This window comes from Stenella coeruleoalba (assembly GCF_951394435.1).
Source record: "Stenella coeruleoalba genome assembly, chromosome: X".
In the NCBI taxonomy this organism is placed as follows: Eukaryota; Metazoa; Chordata; class Mammalia; order Artiodactyla; family Delphinidae; genus Stenella; species Stenella coeruleoalba.
This window is the reverse complement of record NC_137152.1, coordinates 31,199,852-31,217,632: the sequence shown is the minus strand read 5'-3', so window position 1 is coordinate 31,217,632 and position 17,781 is coordinate 31,199,852. Positions and strand designations below refer to the sequence as shown.

Genomic DNA, 17,781 nt, shown 5'->3' with positions numbered 1-17,781 from the left:
AGGCTACAGCCAACCTGCGGGCTTAGGATCCGGTTAAATAAACTTTCTAGAATTGTATAACACAAGGAACGTAAGTAATTCAATAACTGTCTTGAGCACCGTCTTACACCTCTACAATAAAAAAAAAAAAGAACAGGAGCACAGGCTTCACGAGAGGGAGCCCAATCGTTGGCTGGCGAGGTCTCAGTTTGGGGGAACAGAGTAGAGGCTTTCTGGGCGAGCACCAAAGTACATAACGCGTCGGTCGCCATCTAAGACGGGGGTGGGGCCGACGTGCCCCGGAAACTAGAACTCCCTGCCGCCTGGCGGTTGGGGGAATCCGGGGCGCCTTCGGGCGGGGCCACGCCCAGAGCGCCGCCGTCGCCTCGGGCGCGCCCAGACTTCCGCGCCTGCGCACGACCGTCCGCCCCGCCCCTCGCTCCGTGGCCCCGCGGGCTCGTTCCCGGCATGGTGCTCTCTGAGCTGGCTGCGCGCCTCAACTGCGCCGAGTACAAGAACTGGGTGAAGGCGGGCCACTGCCTGCTACTGCTACGCGGCTGCTTGCAGGGCTTCGTCGGCCGCGAGGTGCTCGCCTTCCACCGCAGCCTGCTAGCCGCCGCCCCCGGCCTGGGCCCCCTCGCCACCTGCCGCAGCGGCTCGCGGTGCAGCCCGCGCGCCCGCCAGGTGAGCACCCGGCCCGGTGTCTTGACCGTCGCCCCTCACCCCGTCCGCGGGCGCAGTGCCTCGTGCCCTCCCCGGAGCCGGGCCGACCGCCGTGCCTGGGGTTCAGATGCCCAGACGCCGCCCCTCCCTCCCGGGCCCCTCCTCACCGCCGCCCCCTGTAGTTTCAGCCTCAGTGTCAGGTGTGCGCAGAGTGGAAACGGGAGATTTTGAAACATCACACCAGCAGAAATGGAGACGTTCACTGGGGAAACTGCCGGCCGGTCCGCTGGCCGGTCGACGCCTGGGAGGTGGCCAAGGTAAGCACCTGCGGTCGGGAGGGTAGGAGGAGTTGGCCCACCAGGTAGGAGTTACCTGGAGCCCGGGGCGTCTGTTGGGTCTGTGTGGGAGCTGGGCCCCCATAAACAGATGCAGAGAGAGATTGGGCTTTTGATCAAGGGTGTAGTGTCTAGGCGGCTCAGGGCTGTTATATCGGACCCAACGCAGCTTAGTGAAGTAGAAGATTTCAACAAGGGACGCTGGGGCAAGATGTAGAGTGGGCATCATGGGTACAGGCACAGAGGGAGAAGCAGGCAAGGCCTTTTGAGGGTAGGCTCCCTGCGTAGCTCACTTTGTCTGTAAGGTGCCATGAGGATGGCAGAATAAGCCAAGGGAAGTTGGGGTTAAGATAGAAAGGACCTTAAGTGCCTAGCTAAGGAGTAAAACTTTGGGGAGGTAGGGGTGGGGTAGGCAGCCAGATAAAAGGGGACTGTTCGGCCCGTTTTCAGATCTTGGTGATGTGACTTACTAGCTGGGCTGATTGAAGAATTTTTTTTGATTTTTTGATATTTGCCAGAAGCCCAGTAGGAGGGGGGGAGGGGGAGTCGAAGTAGCCTCCTAACACAAATTCACCTCTGGCGTCAGTCTACATGCTAGTTACCAGCAGGCACAGGCTTGGTGCCTGGGAAGCAGGGATCAGAATCTCCGCCCAGCTGCTGTGGTGCACCACTGGGCCAGCCTCTGTTCCCTAACCTCAAAAATGAGGAAGTTGGACTATATCGGTGGCCCCCAGACTTTTGGCTATCGTGGTCCAGTAAACCCATCATACCCTCTCCCCCGTTGGTTTGTTGCCGCCATAGAATTGCCAACTTCTGCTTTTACTTAGAAAAGAAGAAAACTTAAAACTCTACCCTTTGCTATGACCGTCCCTCACCTGTTTGCTTTCTGTCACTGCTTTCATACCCTCAGAATCCTCTTGAAGCCCATGCCACCTGTTTCTGCCGCTCTTTCCCTTCTTCATTGCTGTCACCTGCAGACCTAGTCTAACCACATGTGTATATTCTCTCCCCAAGCTGGACTCCCCTCTCAAACATCCTGGGATCCTCTCGACCTCAGCCTCCCACTTGCATGCTCACACCCGGACTGTGTCAGCACAGGGAGCTGCGGTGTCCAACATCCTGCTTGCCCTCGGTGTACTTATTTCAACCCGCCCCCACCTCTGCCCCACCCTTCGTCCCTCTCCAAAGTCCACAGCTTTCCCCATCCCCAGCAGCCTCTGCCCTCCCAGCTTCCTTTGCTTCCTCAGCCAGCCCAGATTCCACAGTCCATCGTTCTGTTCGGTCCCTTGCAGTTGTCTCGGTCTTCTTCCTCCTTTCTCTGCACTTGCCAGGCCCAGCTCCAGCCCTGATGACACCACACCTGCTGCTCTGGGGAAGAATCTTTCGAGGGATCTTTCGCTTTCAGTTCTTGATCACGAGCCCAGCAGCCTGGCCCTGTCTCTCCGTAGGTTCCTGTTCCCGGAGACAACTGTTGCTGCCTCTCCTTCGCTGAGCTCCCACTCCTCTTCCCCCACCTGCAATCCCAGCTGCTAACCTTGCTCTCGCTTTCTTATCTTTTTGCCAGACCTACCAGCCTACCTCAATGTGCACCATCTTCTTCCTTCTGCTACAAAGGAGGAAGGGCGTTTCTCCTCTTACCGCCCTGTCCCTCCACTTGAGTGTTGGACCTTATCCCCTCCCACCTGCCCAAGGACTTTGAGTCTCCACTCTTGCGACCTCCCAGTTTATTCCCATCACCGTACAAATAGCCTTAGTACTGCCTTGGTTTATTCAATTTTTTTAAAGAAAGAGATTTCAGTATAGAGTTAATATATGACTTAGCAGTGCCACTCCTAGGTACATACCTGATGAAGTGGAAACATGTGTCCCCACAAAAACCTGTGCACGAATGTTCATAGCCGTACTCTTCACAATAGTCAAGAGGTGGAAACAACACACATGTCCATCAGCTGATGAACGGATAACCAAAATGTGGTTTATCCATACAATGGGATATTATTTAGCCATAAAAAGGAATGAAGTACTGATACATGCTACAGTATTGCATGAACCTTGAAAACATTATGCTAAGTGAAAGAAGCCAGTCATATATTGTATGATTCCATTTATATGAAATGTCTAGAATAGCCAAATCTATAGAGGCAGAAAGTAGATTAGTAGTTGCCAGGGCCTGAAGGAGAGAGGGGGCAATAGCTAATGGGTAGAGGGTTTCTTTTTGGGGTGATGAAAATGTCCTAAAATTGTGGTGATAGTTGTGCAACTCTGTGAATATACTGAAAACCACTAAACTGTAAATGCTTAATTTTTTTATTGAGGTGTAATTGATTGTAACGTTATATTAATTTTGGGTATACAACATAATGATTCGATATTTAATATTTAAATATTTAAATATTTAATTTCACGATATTTAATGTGAAATGATCACCACAGTAAGTCTAGTTAATGTCCACTACCATGTGTGGTTGCAAATTTTTTTTTCTTGTGATGAGAACTTTCAAGATCTGCTCTCTTAGCAACTTTCAAATACTGCAGTACAGTATTATTAACTATAGTCACCATGCTGTGGATTACATCCCCAGGACTTATTTATTTTATAACTGGAAGTTGGTACCTTTTGACCCCCTTCACCTATTTTGCTCACTCCCCACCCCCCACCTCTGGCAACCACCAGTCTGTTCTCTGCATCTGCGAGCTGGGGTTTTTGTTTTAGGTTCCACGAATAAGTGAGATCATATGGTATTTGTCTTTCTCTGTCTGACTTACTTCACTTAGCATAATGCCCTCAAGATCCATCCATGTCATCACAAAGAACTGTGTACTTCATTTATTTTTTTAGCCGTATTATTACATTTTATTCATTGAAAATAAATAATTACCAATGAATCCTTTCTAGATTTTCTAGTTTCCCAAAGTTCCCTGTATTCACATTCTTTTTTTTTCACACACACACACACTGTATTTTATTTTTACAAGAGATAAATAAACTGACATCGAGCATTGTAAATGGATGACCACAACAAAAGCAACAACGACTGCAATTACCGAACACGAAACACGCTCATACTATGTCATGATATTGGCGTTCAGTCCAGTAATCCTCCACGGTAACAGCTGCTTTACTTTGCAGTGAAAATTGATTTGTATATTTTTTGCCTCTGAGTCCTTGTGGGATTTTTTTTTTTTAATTCACACAGAAAGTCACAAAAATTATAATCATCCTCATCAGTTCACTCAGTCCCATGTAATTAATTTTTTTTTCATCTTGATCTTTTGTTAGCACTTTTGTGAATTCATCAGTTTTCCATTAGAGTTCTGGAAATGCTTATTCATTCAGTTCAGCAGTATAGTCAGTTACCAGAAACCTGTGCTTGTCAGAGTCTTTTCCATGAAGGACTGTGTACTTTAAATGGGTGAATTATATGGTATGTGAATTACATCTTAATAAAGCTTTTTTTAAAAAAGAATTGAGTGAATACTTGGAAAATAAAATTTGAAAAGAAAGAAAAATGTCCTTCATCCATTCCGTCCAGCTGTCTCCCCATTTCTCTAACTGCCTCCCACATACATACCCAGTAGAACTTCTCAAAAAGTGCTTTATGCCTAATTCTCTTTTCAGGGTTCATGCAGGTCCCGTTGACTCTTCAACCCACTCCCCTCTGCCTTCTGCCCCGCCACTCCACTGCATGTCTTGTCAGGGGCACACGTGACCTTCCGTTCTCTGGCCTCGCCCTTCCTACCTCTCAGCTATTCGGCGCTGCCGCACTGCAGGCCACTCTTCTTGAAACAGCCCTGGCTTTGTGACATCCTCCCCTCCTGGGTTTCCTCCTGTCTCCCCGGCTCCTCCTTAGCCTCCTTCTGAGTGTCGGTTGGCCTTCCTCGGGCCTTTTCTGTCCCTCCCCATCCCGCCTTCTCCCCTGGTGATACTGCCCAGGCCCGTGGAGTGAAATATTAAATACTACGTTTCTGCTGACGGCTCCCAGATTGGTACCCCTAGCAATGCGCTGTTCTGCGCTCCGGGGGCCCATACCCAGCTGCTACTTGATGCCTTCACTTCATCACCTCCTGGGTACTTCGTCTTTTCTTCTCAAGCAGGACTCTTCATCTCTCCCCGCCAGCCTGCGCCCATGCCCCACCACCAACTACCTACAGTCATTCTTGCTTCATCTCTTTCCCCCCACCACCCCTCTTATTCGTAACGTGCAAATTATCTTTGGAGTCATCCTCGCCATCTCTGCATCACAGCTCTCGCCCCCTCTCCTGCCAGCCTCCCACCTGGCCGCCTCTGCTGCTCTGCTCACCCCTGGTTGGTCCTTCACACAGCAGGATGTGCGGTCTTCATGTGGGAATCAGATCGCTTTCTTCCTTTGCCCAAAACCCTTGGATGGCTTCCCGATGTCCTTAGAGTAAACTCCAAACTCCTTGTCAAGTCCAGTAAGGCCCAGCACGTCTGGCCCCTGTTTATTTCTCCACCCTTGTCTCCTACTACTCAGTGAAGAGACAGGAGGGGGTAGTGAGAGGCAATAGCGTGTGTTTCTCACCCTGTGCTTGTCACGTACGGAACCTGGCGGTAGGCGATACCATTTTAAGAAACAGCTTTCAGAGGCAAGGAGGCGGCAGAGCCTCTGTCGGCTTCTGGTTCTGAGGAAAGGAAAGAAGTACTAGAATAAAACCTTGACGTGGGAGAGACAGGTTTATATTGGTGAGAAAATGCCAGACTGGACATACCTTGTAATGGGAAAGAAAAACTCTGCTTGGTTTTGAGGCAACTAAGGCCCCTCCCACTTTGGGTGTTCCTCTCAGCCACAGTTGGAATAAGCAGTGTTTCTTTCCTTCCTCTTTTTTTCCTCTATTTCATCAAATTAGTTTGCCTGTGATACATTAGTTCTTTGTTAACACTTGTAACATCCATAATCTACTTTCAGCGGGTTGGCCGGAGACAGTGATGGTCTTGGCTACTGTACCTTTTGATAGGGGCCATCCAGTGTGTGTAGAATTCTTCTCAATTACATGAGGCCGAGGTGTGTGATTCTGCCACCATCAGGAACAGAGCCCTGACTCTCCTTGGGGGGTGTCGGCCCATACCGTGTTCCTTTTTCTGCATTGCACCATGAGCACTGTAGGAAGCAGCATGGTTGCTTGCCTACGGAAATGTGTTTGTTTTCAAGGGAGCAGGTCTCTTTATTTAGAGTTCTTTTTTGGCGAGTCATTTTTCATATGTCATCTCTTCTAGTCCCTTGGCAGGAATGTACTCTCGAGCTTCGTAGCTTGGTAAAGTTGTTGCCTTCAGATGTAAATTTGGAAATACTTCGGGAAAGAAATACGCCCAAGCCTTGCTATGACACCATTTTGGGGGTACACACCATAAAATGCTACAAAAGGAAAGATCATGCTCGAATGAGGCCATTCTGTTGTATCTAGTATCTCAAACCCTGGGACCCCGTCTGTAACGCCTGTGTAGGTCCTGCTCACCTTGCACCATCAGCATAATAACTGCCAACATTTGTGGCCTGTGTATTAGCATGTGCCAGGCACCGTGCAAGTGGTTTACTCGCATTAACTCATTTAATTCTCGAAACATCCTTCAAGGTAGATGAGGACAGTTAGCCCCTATTTACTGATGAGGAATCCGAGGATAGGTAACTTGCCCAAGGTCACGCAGTTGACAAGTGGCAGAGCTGGGATTTGCACCCCAGATCTGTCGCATTCCACAGCCCAGACTCTTAACTTTCTACTACCATACTGAACTTTCTCGAGTAATTTTAAAGTGTCCACTTGGGAATAACTATTACTTTTAAATCTTCTTTAACAACTCAGCCACTGAAACTTCAGTAAGGAAAAGAAAAGGGTGGTTTCTTCCCCTGCCTCATGCTTATATGCCATTAAGAAAGGACAGTTAGGTCAAGTGTGTAAGTGTCTGTAATAGCAAGTGGACAGATGGAGCAACTCTTCAGTTATTGCCCTGGGCTGAGGCTTGGCTGCCGCACTGTTTCCCAACTTGTGTTTTGGACTCGTGAGGCTCTAACTTGAAACCTCAGTAAGAGAGTTTCAGTCATCATTTGGGGAACAGGCACATAGCATTTGTCCCACTAGCCCCATATAGATAGATGTCTCCTAGGGTTGGAGGAGACTCGAGTGCCCCTTGGGCCTCCCCTGCTGCAGGCCTTCATGCCCCGAGGACTGGCAGACAAAACAGGACCCGAGGAATGTGACGCGGTTGCTCTTCTAAGTCTCATCAACTCCTGTGATCACTTCGAGGTTGATCGAAAGAAAGTCACAGAGGTAAGAACTGTCAGATTGAAAAGCAGACAGAGTTGGTCGGGTGGGTACTGTGAAGACCAGCCAGGAGCCACACCCCGTGCTGCTCACGGCTCTCCCCAGACAGTGGTGTGCGAAGGAGTTAGACTTTGGTCCACAGTTGTCATCGCTGAGCAGGCAAGCAGGGCTCACATCACATGCACCTTCCGTGATGTCCCAGAACCCCTGTGCGAATGCAGGCGGGAGACTGACCCTTCAACCCTACCCTGTTGAACTTTTCCAACAACCTGCTGTTGCACTCTTTGCCACTAAATCGACAGGCCTCACATTTCTCTTCCCTGTTCTGCCATAAACAGAAGCAAAGTAATCTTCCATATTAAAAAAAAAAAACAAATACAGAGTGATGCGTCATTCTGTCCATTGGATGCCAGCATTGGAATCCTGCCCTTCTCAGTCTCATTGGCTAAACAGTTGCAAGGCCAATTTACCTAGAACTGAGGAAAATATAAACCCTAATGGATAAACAGTGTCAGAACAGATCGCTACGCTTGTCAGACTTCCTCTGGGAGATTTAGACTATCTCTTGTTTCGCCAGAGAACAGCTCTGGCACATTTGTTACTCTGAGGATCCTTGCAAAGGGTACATAGCATACCTGGATTATTTATAATGTGTAGAGAAAATGCATGTATATTTTGCTAGCATGCCAGCAGCTGAAAGGACTGAGAATCCTTTATCATCAGCGGACTCAAAAACTATCACAGTATAAAATCGACCCCTTTGGTAGCTTTTAACCAAGAGTGTGGAAGACTTGGCATGAAATGTATACTAAAAGAGTTTTGCATTGTCTGCCTTGGCCTTTGGGTATTCTCAGAGCCAGTAGCCAATAGTTTTGCTCTTTGGCAGGTTGTTTTAAGTTAGGGCGTTTGGGGGATTGTGCGAGAGATACCCACCCGGCCACGAGATTTCAAGGACTAGCGACAGTTATAGGCGTGTTTGTATTTCTTACCCCGATTAATTTATTCAAGTGGCTGGGGGTTGAACATCCCCCTCGAGCCTCGACGGCACCTGCAGACCACCCACTTGTGGATTTTAGAATTAACAAGGCCTTTCAACAGTCTTTCTCTGGAACTACAAAATCTCAGTTTACCCCACTATTGGCCTTTGAAGGCTTTTCTCTCTTCTTGTCTTTCTATAGGTGATTAAGTGTCGTAACGAGATCATGCACTCTTCAGAGATGAAAGTATCTTCTGTGTGGCTTCGAGATTTTCAGATAAAGATCCAAAATTTTCTGAATGAATTTAAGAATATCCCAGAGATTGTGGCGGTATACTCCCGAATAGAACAGGTAAAAAATCACGTTTAACAGTTCCTGCATAAAGACCTAAGGGGGAAAAAAAGGAATCACAGTCACTCATTTAGAATTTGAAGCTTATTAGATTTAAACAAAATTCTAGAATGTAAGTAGGGGAACAACATTGATATGAAGTCAGAATCGTGATTGGGCTGAGCAGCTTTTCTGTGGTCACGGGATGTTTTTAGACTGGATCCAGTCAACGATGTTTAATTACAAATTCTTTGAATATCTTTTTTTTTTTGAATATCTTTTCCATTCAATCAGTTCATATTTGTTCGGTAACCCAACAGCTGTTGACATCTGACTGGGCTGTTTACATCCCTGAGGAGGATCAGCCAGATGGGTGTGACTATGAAACAGGAGTTTACCTGAGTGAGCACCAAGTAAACGAGATAGAAATGGAGTTACTAAAGGAAAAACTTCAAGAGCTATATCTTCAAGCAAAGGGACAAGAGGTGTTGCCTGAAGAGGTAAAAAAAAAAAAACATTATATCCTCTGTGTGAGTAAACAAAACAAAGAAAGGCACCAGGGAGGAAGAGTAGCACATTTTAACTTATTAACGGTTATGTTTCTGCTTTAAAAGTCAAATAATTTCCAGAAATGGATATTCTTTTGGCATAGATTACTGTTACCCTTAAACAAATGTTTTCACCCCATCAGCAAACGTTTGGGTGCCTAATATATGCCACAGAGTGGAAGACCACAGGAAGGGCGGCCACAGAATCCTGAACCGCAGGCTCCCGCGACTCTGCAGTTCAGAGGGGCGATTGCAGAAAAAGGCTTTGCTGAGAAGGCGCTGTTGAGCTGGGACTAAGAATCAAATCAGAGTTCAGCAAATTGGCAAGAGCATTTGCCAAGACATGAAAGACTAGCCTGGGCCAGACAGTGATGAGGCGACGTAGGAGGGAGGTATGGTCGGTTGTGAGGGTGGTCAGGTAGGTCAAAGCCGTATTTTGAAAGGTCTTCTATGCCTCACTAAGGGGTTTGGACCTAATTCCCAAAAAGCAGTTGGGAGCCAACAGAGGTTTTAAATCAGGAGAGAGTAAATGAATAGATCAGATAGGGCTTTTAGAAAGTGACGTCTTAATGGCACTTGGAGGTTGGAGACGAGCCAGGAGGCTCTTGGCAGTTGTGTGAGGGTGAGAGAAAGAGGACAGAAGCTAGAGGTGGGGGGGAGGAGCCGGGTGCGGGAGGCACTACTGGGGCTGAGCCGCAGTGGCTGGTTAGATTACTTGGGGCGTGGCCCGGGGCCGGCGGGAGGTGGCGAAGGAGGGGTTAAAGGATCGTCAAGGCTTCTAGCTCAGGATGCTGCAAGCTAACGATCGTCTCAAGTACAGGAGATATGAGTCCCCTTTGTTACATGCAAGATATTAAAAAAACTAACAGTAGTAGAATTATATTTTGGTAAGGTTCAGAAATAGCCCAGCACTTGCTGGATTAGAATTCCAGATTCCCAGGATGTCTTGGACAGATCATTTTACCTCTCCAATTCCACCTCATCCGAGGAAAGTAGTTTTACTGGCTACCTCGTGAAACACAGCGTGTTTTAATACAAAGTGTCTATTTCATTTTTTAGGCCATGCTCCGTACTGGTCCGTATGCCGACGCTAACTCTTCTGACCTTGACCCAGGTGCTTTACTCAGCTTGATGAACTCCTTTAGCACAGGGACTGGGTACCAGTGGTTTTGGGGTGCACCCACCCTGGCACACCATAGGTATTTAAAGTGACGAATAAGGCTGTTAAAGCTATTTTCTAAATCCATCTGTTTCATCTGGCTTTTTTTTTTTTTTTTTTTTTTTCAAAAAGTATTTATTTGTTTGGCTGCATTGGGTCTTAGTTGCGGCAGGTGGGATCTAGTTCCCTGACCAGGGAGCGAACCCAGGCCCCCTGCATTGGGAGTGCGGAGTCTTAGCCACTGGACCGCCAGGGAAGTCCCTCATCTGGCTTTACTTTAAAATGCCATTAGAACCATCCCCAGTTTTCTTTCCACTGCTCCTTTTAAAAGCAGAGTCAGACAACAGAAGAAAACCGGGGGATCAGGCTCACGGTCCCTGAGTCGTCAGAAATTCTCTCCTCTTTCTCGAGGGAGCTGCAGTTCTTTTCCTGTTTGTGTAACAAAGAGCAAAATGCATCAGTAGCAACACACTGAAACCAGGAGTCTCTGCAAGTTGGGAGCGGGAAGGGACCTGGGTAATACCCTGCTTTATAGCAACCCTAAGGGGCAGGTGCTGATGGGCTCAAGGCCTCACGGCTGGGGTATGAGGGCTGGCCCGGGGGTCTTCCCGCTCTGGCCCTGGGCCTGCCTTCCCACGTGCCGTGCAGCGGCTCTCATGTCACCGAGCAGCTAGCAATTGTAAATTTCAACCCTTCATTATCTCTGTTTTACAGAGAGGAAATTGGGGTTAATTGGCTTGTCCTCTGGGTCCCCAAGTCTCTAGATAAAGGTGATAAATTCTCGTTTTTCATGCTTTCTGTTCAGTGGACCGTGGCATTTCTCTTGATATTTCAATTGATCAAGTTGTAAGTTCGGACTGATTGGCACGTTATCTCTGAGAAGCTGAAGGATGGCTTTCCACAATGTGTGGAACAGACCTCTTTTGAAAGTTCAGCAGCAAATACGATTATTCATGTTCTTTTGGGTTAGTCTCCAAAGTCAGAGGATTTGGTAAACCAAATTTGAGTGACTCTAAAACACTATGAATTGCAAGACACACCATTAATTCAGTCACTTGTAAGAAAAAAAAATGCTGCCAGTTTCCTGTAAGACACTATCAGTGGTAAGGCGCATTCTCATTCGAGATGTTAAAGTATTTAAAAATGTGCAATTAGGAATCAAGAAATGCAGTGGTTGTATTATGACCGCGGCACTTTTTGTGTGAATGTTTAGCAAGACCTGTTTCTGGTGTTCATTAAAACAGCAGAGCTCGGGTTGGAAAGCCAAGTTGAGAAGAAAGGGTTAATGGTGGTGATTTAGTGCGACAGTCCCCCGAAAGGAGCACGGGAGTGAGTGCCAGGGACCACGAAGCAGAGAGTTCATCATCTCCATTCTTTTCTGTCCAATTGGCGAGCCTTAATGATAACATTATAAAAGGGGGCTCCCATTAAAATACACTGTGCGTGCATAACTGTGATTGTAAAACGCGGTCCGCCTCAGAGCCAAATGGGAGCAGCAGCTGCCGCCCAAGAGCCCTTCACACACACCTGCCGGCCCTCGGCGCTCTGTTAGGATCTGGGGGGTTCAAAATTCAGCCAGAGAGCGTTGAGCGCAGTAAGTGGCTAAAAACCATGCAAAGAACTTGCACATTCTTGAAAATCATTACTGACTTCTTAAACCCTGGTGGGGGGACCGCTTTCAGGGGGAAACTCAGGGAGGAAGTGACAGGATGCAGTCGAGGCAGGCAGGGAAAGGATGGAAGTGACACTCCATTGGTTATAGGCCAGATTTATTTCATGAGTGAGTGCCTACTATTTGCCAGGCACAGTTCTAGAAGCTTGGCGTGCATCAGTGAACAAAACAGATGGTAAACGGTCAGCATAATAAGCAATGATGGGGCGAGGTCGAAGGAGGAGGGTTGTGTGGAGCACCGTGTGGGGATCAGGAGTGGCCGAACGGGGCTGGGGGTTGGGTTGCGCGGGGTGGCCAGGGAGGCCCCATTGGGAAGCTGAGACTTAGCGATACCTTGGAGGAGGTGCGGAGCAGCCGAGTGCGCTTCTGGAGGAGGAGCGTTCAGGCGGAGGGCAGGGCAAGCTAAGCAGGCTGGCTGGAGTGCGGTGAGGAGCTGAGCGAAGGGAAGCCTTGTGGGCCGTTGGGAGGATCCAGGCTCTTCCTCCTGAGGCGGCAGCCGCACTGAGTTCTGAGCAGCAGAACGGTGAAGGGAGCACGCTGGCCGCCGTGTGGAGGATGCAGGGCCGGGGGCCAAAGATGGAAGCAGGGAGACATTAGGAGGCTGCCACAGGTACCAGGTCAGAGAGGTGGTGGTTCAGACCAAGGTGGAAGGGTGAAGAGTAGAGGTGGTGAGAAGGGGGGCACGTGTGGTGTGGGAGAGAAGGAAAGGCATCAAAGACAAGTCCAAGGGTTTTGGCTTAAGTGCCTGGGAGTATGGAGGCGCTAAGCATCTTTTGCCTAGAACAGCGCCTGCCTGGCACATAGTAGACTCTCGGTACACTTTTGTTAAATGATTGTCGGAAGGGAGGAATGTACCAGACACAGTGCTAGGTGCTTTTACTAGATTATTTCTAATCCTCACAGGAATGCTCGGTGGTGTTGGTATCATCATCCTATATTTGCATATATGGAAGTAAGCTCAGAGAGGTCAAGTGTCTTGCCCAAAGTCACACAGCTAGTTAAGTGGCAAAGCTGGGCTTCAATATCCAAGTCTGTCTGACTACTTTTCTAGCACTTTGTTTTTCCATCTTTACTTCCTTCCCCATTTAACATATAAACGTGCATAAGCCTTCCCCCATTCTTAATAAATTTATTTAAAAACTCCTTTTGACTCTTTCTCCTCCCCCCAAGCTAAAATAATCACCCCTGTTGAGCACATTTCAAGAGCAGAGAGGGTCAGGAGGTGACGGCACAAAGGATCATAGCTCCCAAGTCATGAAATGAGAAGGTCTATGGGAAGGGAGGACCCCACTCCATCTTGGAGGGTATGTGTGGTGCACAGACCAGGCCGGCATGGTCTCGGGCATCTGCTGGGAACCAAGGAATGGGAAGAACCCTGGGGTGCATCTAGAGCACCCGGCACAGGCAATGAGTGCTAACGGTGCAGTACCCGCAATTACTAATTACTAATGTACACTGAATTACGTCATTGATGTAATCTTCATTTCACGTTTTTATGGTTTCCAGATTTATTATTTAAAGCCCAGGTATCTTTCAGGAGCTGTAGGCTTGTTTCTAGCCATGTAATAAACAGCTCCAGCTGAAGGGCACATCCCCATCTACTTAGTAACCTGTCTGAAGACCTCTGGTCATCCTCAGCTCCACCCTGGCCCTCCCTGTTCCCTGTTCATCCTGGTCACAAGCCCTAGCCAGTCTTCCCCTCCCTCCCATCCCTGGCAGCCATCGTTCTGCAACCGACCGTCTCACTCACTGCCGTCACAGTAACCTGGTGCTGCGTAGGTTCTGCCCTAGCCCTACTGCACCAGAGTCCATTGTGTACATCTCTAAAGTTTAAGAACCACCACTCTGCTACGAGTAGGGTACTCCATCACTTTCCTTCGTTAGATGTCGATCATCTTGACTTAGCTTGGAATTGGGGGTCCCTCATTTTAAACAATTCACCACACCCCAAAATATTAATAACTCTCTTCTTTGTAATAAGCACAGTGACCAGTGAGGGTATCCTCGGATAAGCCGAGTGAAAACACTTCCGTGGTACTATTCTAAGAATACATGCTTTTATTAGTTTAAATGTCAGGAAGGATGTTACTGGTGGGAGTTTAAATTGGTATAACCTCTAGAGATGACAGTTTTGGCAAAATCTATTAACATTAAAACAGAAAACTCTATCAATTAAAACTTCATTCCACTTCTAAAAACAGATCCTACAAATAGCCTGTCACTTTATGCAAAATGACACATGTCCCAGGTTAGTTACTGCAGCAGTATTTCTCTTAGCAGAAGGTTTGAAATACTATGTTAATACATGAGACATCCATAACTGAAAAACTATTCAGCCATTAAAAAAAATAATGAGGCCACTCTTAACAATCTGATCTAGAAAAAAATCAGTTGAAGAACAATGTCTAATGTGCTGCCGTTTGTGTTTTTAAAAATGTGCCAATTACGTCTCAATAAAGCGGAAATTTTAAAAAGGTGTGCACGCATATACATGTATGCTCACGTGTAAATGCATGGACTGCCTCTGGAAGAGACACAAGAAACTTCATTGTGGTCACCTTTAAGAGGAGCTGGGTGACTGGGGACAGGATGTGGAAGAGGACCAACTTTTTACGTTGTACCCTGTGTTCATCTTGAACTTTGTACCAGTATATTTATTACTAGTAAATATGTATGTATATTTTATAAATATTGAATAGTAATAAATGTATATATGTATATACATATTTACTAGTAATGAGTGTGTACAAAATTCACAATCAAAGAGCATTATATGTGTGAGTGTATACATTTGTATATATGTGTGTGTGTGTGTGTATATATGTGTAAATGTATTTAATCATAGTAAATGGGTACAAAATTCAAAATGAAAGGGCTTTATTTTTATATATACGTATATATGTATGTGTATGTATACGTATGTGTGTATATATGTGTATGCACACACACACACACATATAGGTATAGACATATAGCCCTTTTGTACAAATGCAGGAAGTTTTACAGCAAAAAAAAAATCATCTTTTAAAATTTTTTTCCAGTTTTTTTGAGATGTAATTGACATACAGCACTGTATAAGTTCAAGGTGTACAGCGTAGTGATTTGACGTACATAGATCGTGAAATGATTACCACAATAAGTTTAGTTAACGTCTGTCATCTCGTATAGATACCAAAAAAAGGAAAAAAGTGTTTTTTACCTTGTGATAAGAATGCTTAAGATTTACTCACTTAACAACTTGCAAATATACCATACAGCAGTGTTAACTATTGTCATTGTGTTGTACATTACATCCCTAGTACTCATTTATCTTGTAAACTAGAAGTTTGTACCTTTTGACCACCTTCATCCAATTCCCTATTCCCACCTCTGGTAACTGCAAATTTGATCCCTTTTTATGTGAGTTTATTTTTTTGTTTTCGTTTTAGATTCCACATATAAGTGAGATCATACAGTATCTATCTCTCTCTGTTTGACTTAACTTAGCATAACGCCCTCTGGGTCCATCCATGTTGTCTCGAATGGTAGGATTTTCATCTTTTTTATGGCCAAGTAATATTCTATTGTGTATATATATATATATATATATATATACACCACATCTTCTTTACCTATTCATCTGTTGATGGACCCTCACATTGTTTCCTTGTCTTAGCTATTGTAAATAATGCTGCTATTTAACATGGAGATGCAGATATCTCTTCAGCGTGGTGTTTTTGTTTTCTTCAGATATATTCCCGGAAGTAAAATTTCTAGATCACCTGGTAGTTCCTTTTTTAAGTTTTTGAGGATCCTCTATACTGTTTTCCAGAGTGGCTACACCAATTTACATTCCCACCAGCAGTGTACGAGGGTTCCCTTTTCTCCACATCCTCGCCAACATTTGTTACCTCTTTTTGATGATGACTGTCCTTTTTTTTTGGCCGTGCCGCATGGCTTGTGGGGTCTTAGTTCCCCGACCAGGGATTGAACCCGGGCCCTTGGCAGTGAGAACACAGAGTCCTAACCACTGGACCGCCAGGGGAATTCTCGATGATGACCATTCTAACAGGTGTGAGGTGATACCTCACTGTGGTTTTAATTTTCATTTCTCTGGTGATTAATGATGTTGAGCACCTTTTCCTGTACCTGTTGGCCATTTGTATGTCTTTGGGAAAATGTCTATTCAGTTCTTTGGGAAAATGTCTATTCAGGTCCTTTGCCCATTTTTTAATTGGGTTGTCTGGTTTTTTTGCTATTGAATTGTGTGAGTTCTTTTTATATATATGTGTGTGTGTGTGTGTGTGTGTGTGTATAATTTTTTATTTTTTTTGGCTGCGTTGGGTCTTTGTTGCTGCGCACAGGCTTTCTCTAGTCGTGGCGAGTGGGGGCTACTCTTCCTCGCGGTGCGCGGGCTTCTCACTGCAGTGGCTTCTCTTGTTGCGGAGCACGGGCCCTAGAGCGCACGGGCTTTAGCAGTTGTGGCTCGAGGGCTCTAGAGCGCAGGCTCATTAGTTGTGGACCACGGGCCCAGTTGCCCCGCGGCATGTGGGATCTTCCCGGACCAGGGATCAAACCTGTGTCCCTTGCACTGGCAGGCGGATTCTTAACCACTGCGCCACCAGGGAAGTCCCTCTTTATATATTTTGGATATTAACCCCTAAAAGCAAAAAATGTTAAGGAGACAAGCAAACACGCCCTTGTGTGGCCCCAGTACCAGCTATTGGTAGACACATGAACAGGAGCCAGTCTTGGAGCTAGTAAGTTTTTCATCTGAATTTTAAGTCTGCTATAAAATTATCTAAGCTGTACATTGTATGGTTTCTTCTCACAGATCTTAAATCAACTGGAAGTGGTGAAAGAATTTCTGAGAAACAACGAGGATCTTAGAAATGGTCTTACAGAAGATATGCAGAAGCTAGACAGCCTCCACCAACAGCCTCAAAAACTGGATTCGAAGGAACCTAGGGCACAGACACCTGAAGGGAAGGCCTGAAGTGAGTTTAAGCATATGATGGTAAATAAGGACAGAATAGCCTCATCTCTTTAATGTCTGTTCTTTTAGGTAAGGCCATAACACGCATAGTCTCATCTGAAGTTTCCCTATGTCCTTTTTATTTGAAAGAAAGGACACTGAGCTTTGTGCTCTTTCTGATTGATGGTTCTCACATCTGTGAACTAGTTCAAGATAAACTCCCTGTCAGCTTTGTTCAGTCAAGTATACCTGAAGTCACTGGTCTAGTCTTAAATGAATCAACTTTATGACATAATCAAGAAGCATTTCAGCCCTAAAGTGATGCCAGTGATGCCTCACGCTTAGCCATGGCATGAATAATAGCAATTTGTTTATTTTCATAAGAAAAACTTGTTGGGACTTCCCTGGTGGTCCAGCGGTTAAGACTCCGCGCTCCCAATGCAGGGGGCCCGGGTTCGATCCCTGGTCAGGGAACTAGGTCCTGCATGCCACAACTAAGACCCAGTGCAGCCAAATTAATTAATTAATTAATTAAAAAAATACTTGTTAAAATAAGTAACTATCTTCAGTATTTTACTTTTTTTTCTCAAATGAAGAAAATTAAATATTTTCTTTTATTTTAGGTTGACCTTCAACAAAAATCGGGCATGTTCTGTGAAAGTCAGCCGGGTTTCCATCTCAGCCGTCCTTTTCTGTGCAAAAGGGAAAACTTACCCAAGTACTCCACTCAAACAAAAAGGAATTTGTGTCATCTTTTCCTGGACTTTCCTTTAACTCTTTGGGAGTTTGTTTTGTTTTGTTTTGTTTTTTTTAACATTCCTAATCTTGGTGTTATGTGATCTGTACCAGCCAAAAAATATTAGATACTCTTGTGCCAAACTTGCTGTC

At 46.0% G+C, this 17,781-nt stretch overlaps 1 protein-coding gene across 3 annotated transcripts; it reads left to right on the top strand.

Moving 5' to 3' along the window:
• Nucleotides 1-219: 219 nt before the first annotated feature.
• LOC307180532 (uncharacterized protein CXorf38) lies at nucleotides 220-17,781 on the top strand. 3 transcript variants are annotated; one of them, XM_079910906.1, is made up of 7 exons: nucleotides 220-663; nucleotides 825-959; nucleotides 7,140-7,259; nucleotides 8,432-8,581; nucleotides 8,881-9,060; nucleotides 16,753-16,915; nucleotides 17,517-17,781. In XM_079910906.1, exons 1-6 carry the CDS (start codon nucleotides 448-450, stop codon nucleotides 16,912-16,914), a joined length of 963 nt encoding a protein of 320 aa, XP_079767032.1. In that variant the 5' UTR covers nucleotides 220-447; the 3' UTR covers nucleotide 16,915; nucleotides 17,517-17,781. The 3 variants fall into 3 exon arrangements, with proteins under 3 accessions (XP_079767032.1, XP_079767034.1, XP_079767033.1); XM_079910908.1 differs by having other exon boundaries at nucleotides 498-663; nucleotides 7,096-7,259; XM_079910907.1 differs by having other exon boundaries at nucleotides 554-959; nucleotides 7,096-7,259.

Bases quoted from the DNA above. Each gene is read 5' to 3' on its own strand.
- LOC307180532 (XM_079910906.1), top strand. From the start codon at position 448: ATGGTGCTCTCTGAGCTGGCTGCGCGCCTCAACTGCGCCGAGTACAAG. The intron at 664-824 runs GTGAGCACCCGG...CGCCCCCTGTAG, and splicing joins GCAGCCCGCGCGCCCGCCAG to TTTCAGCCTCAGTGTCAGGT. The intron at 8,582-8,880 runs GTAAAAAATCAC...GTAACCCAACAG, and splicing joins TATACTCCCGAATAGAACAG to CTGTTGACATCTGACTGGGC.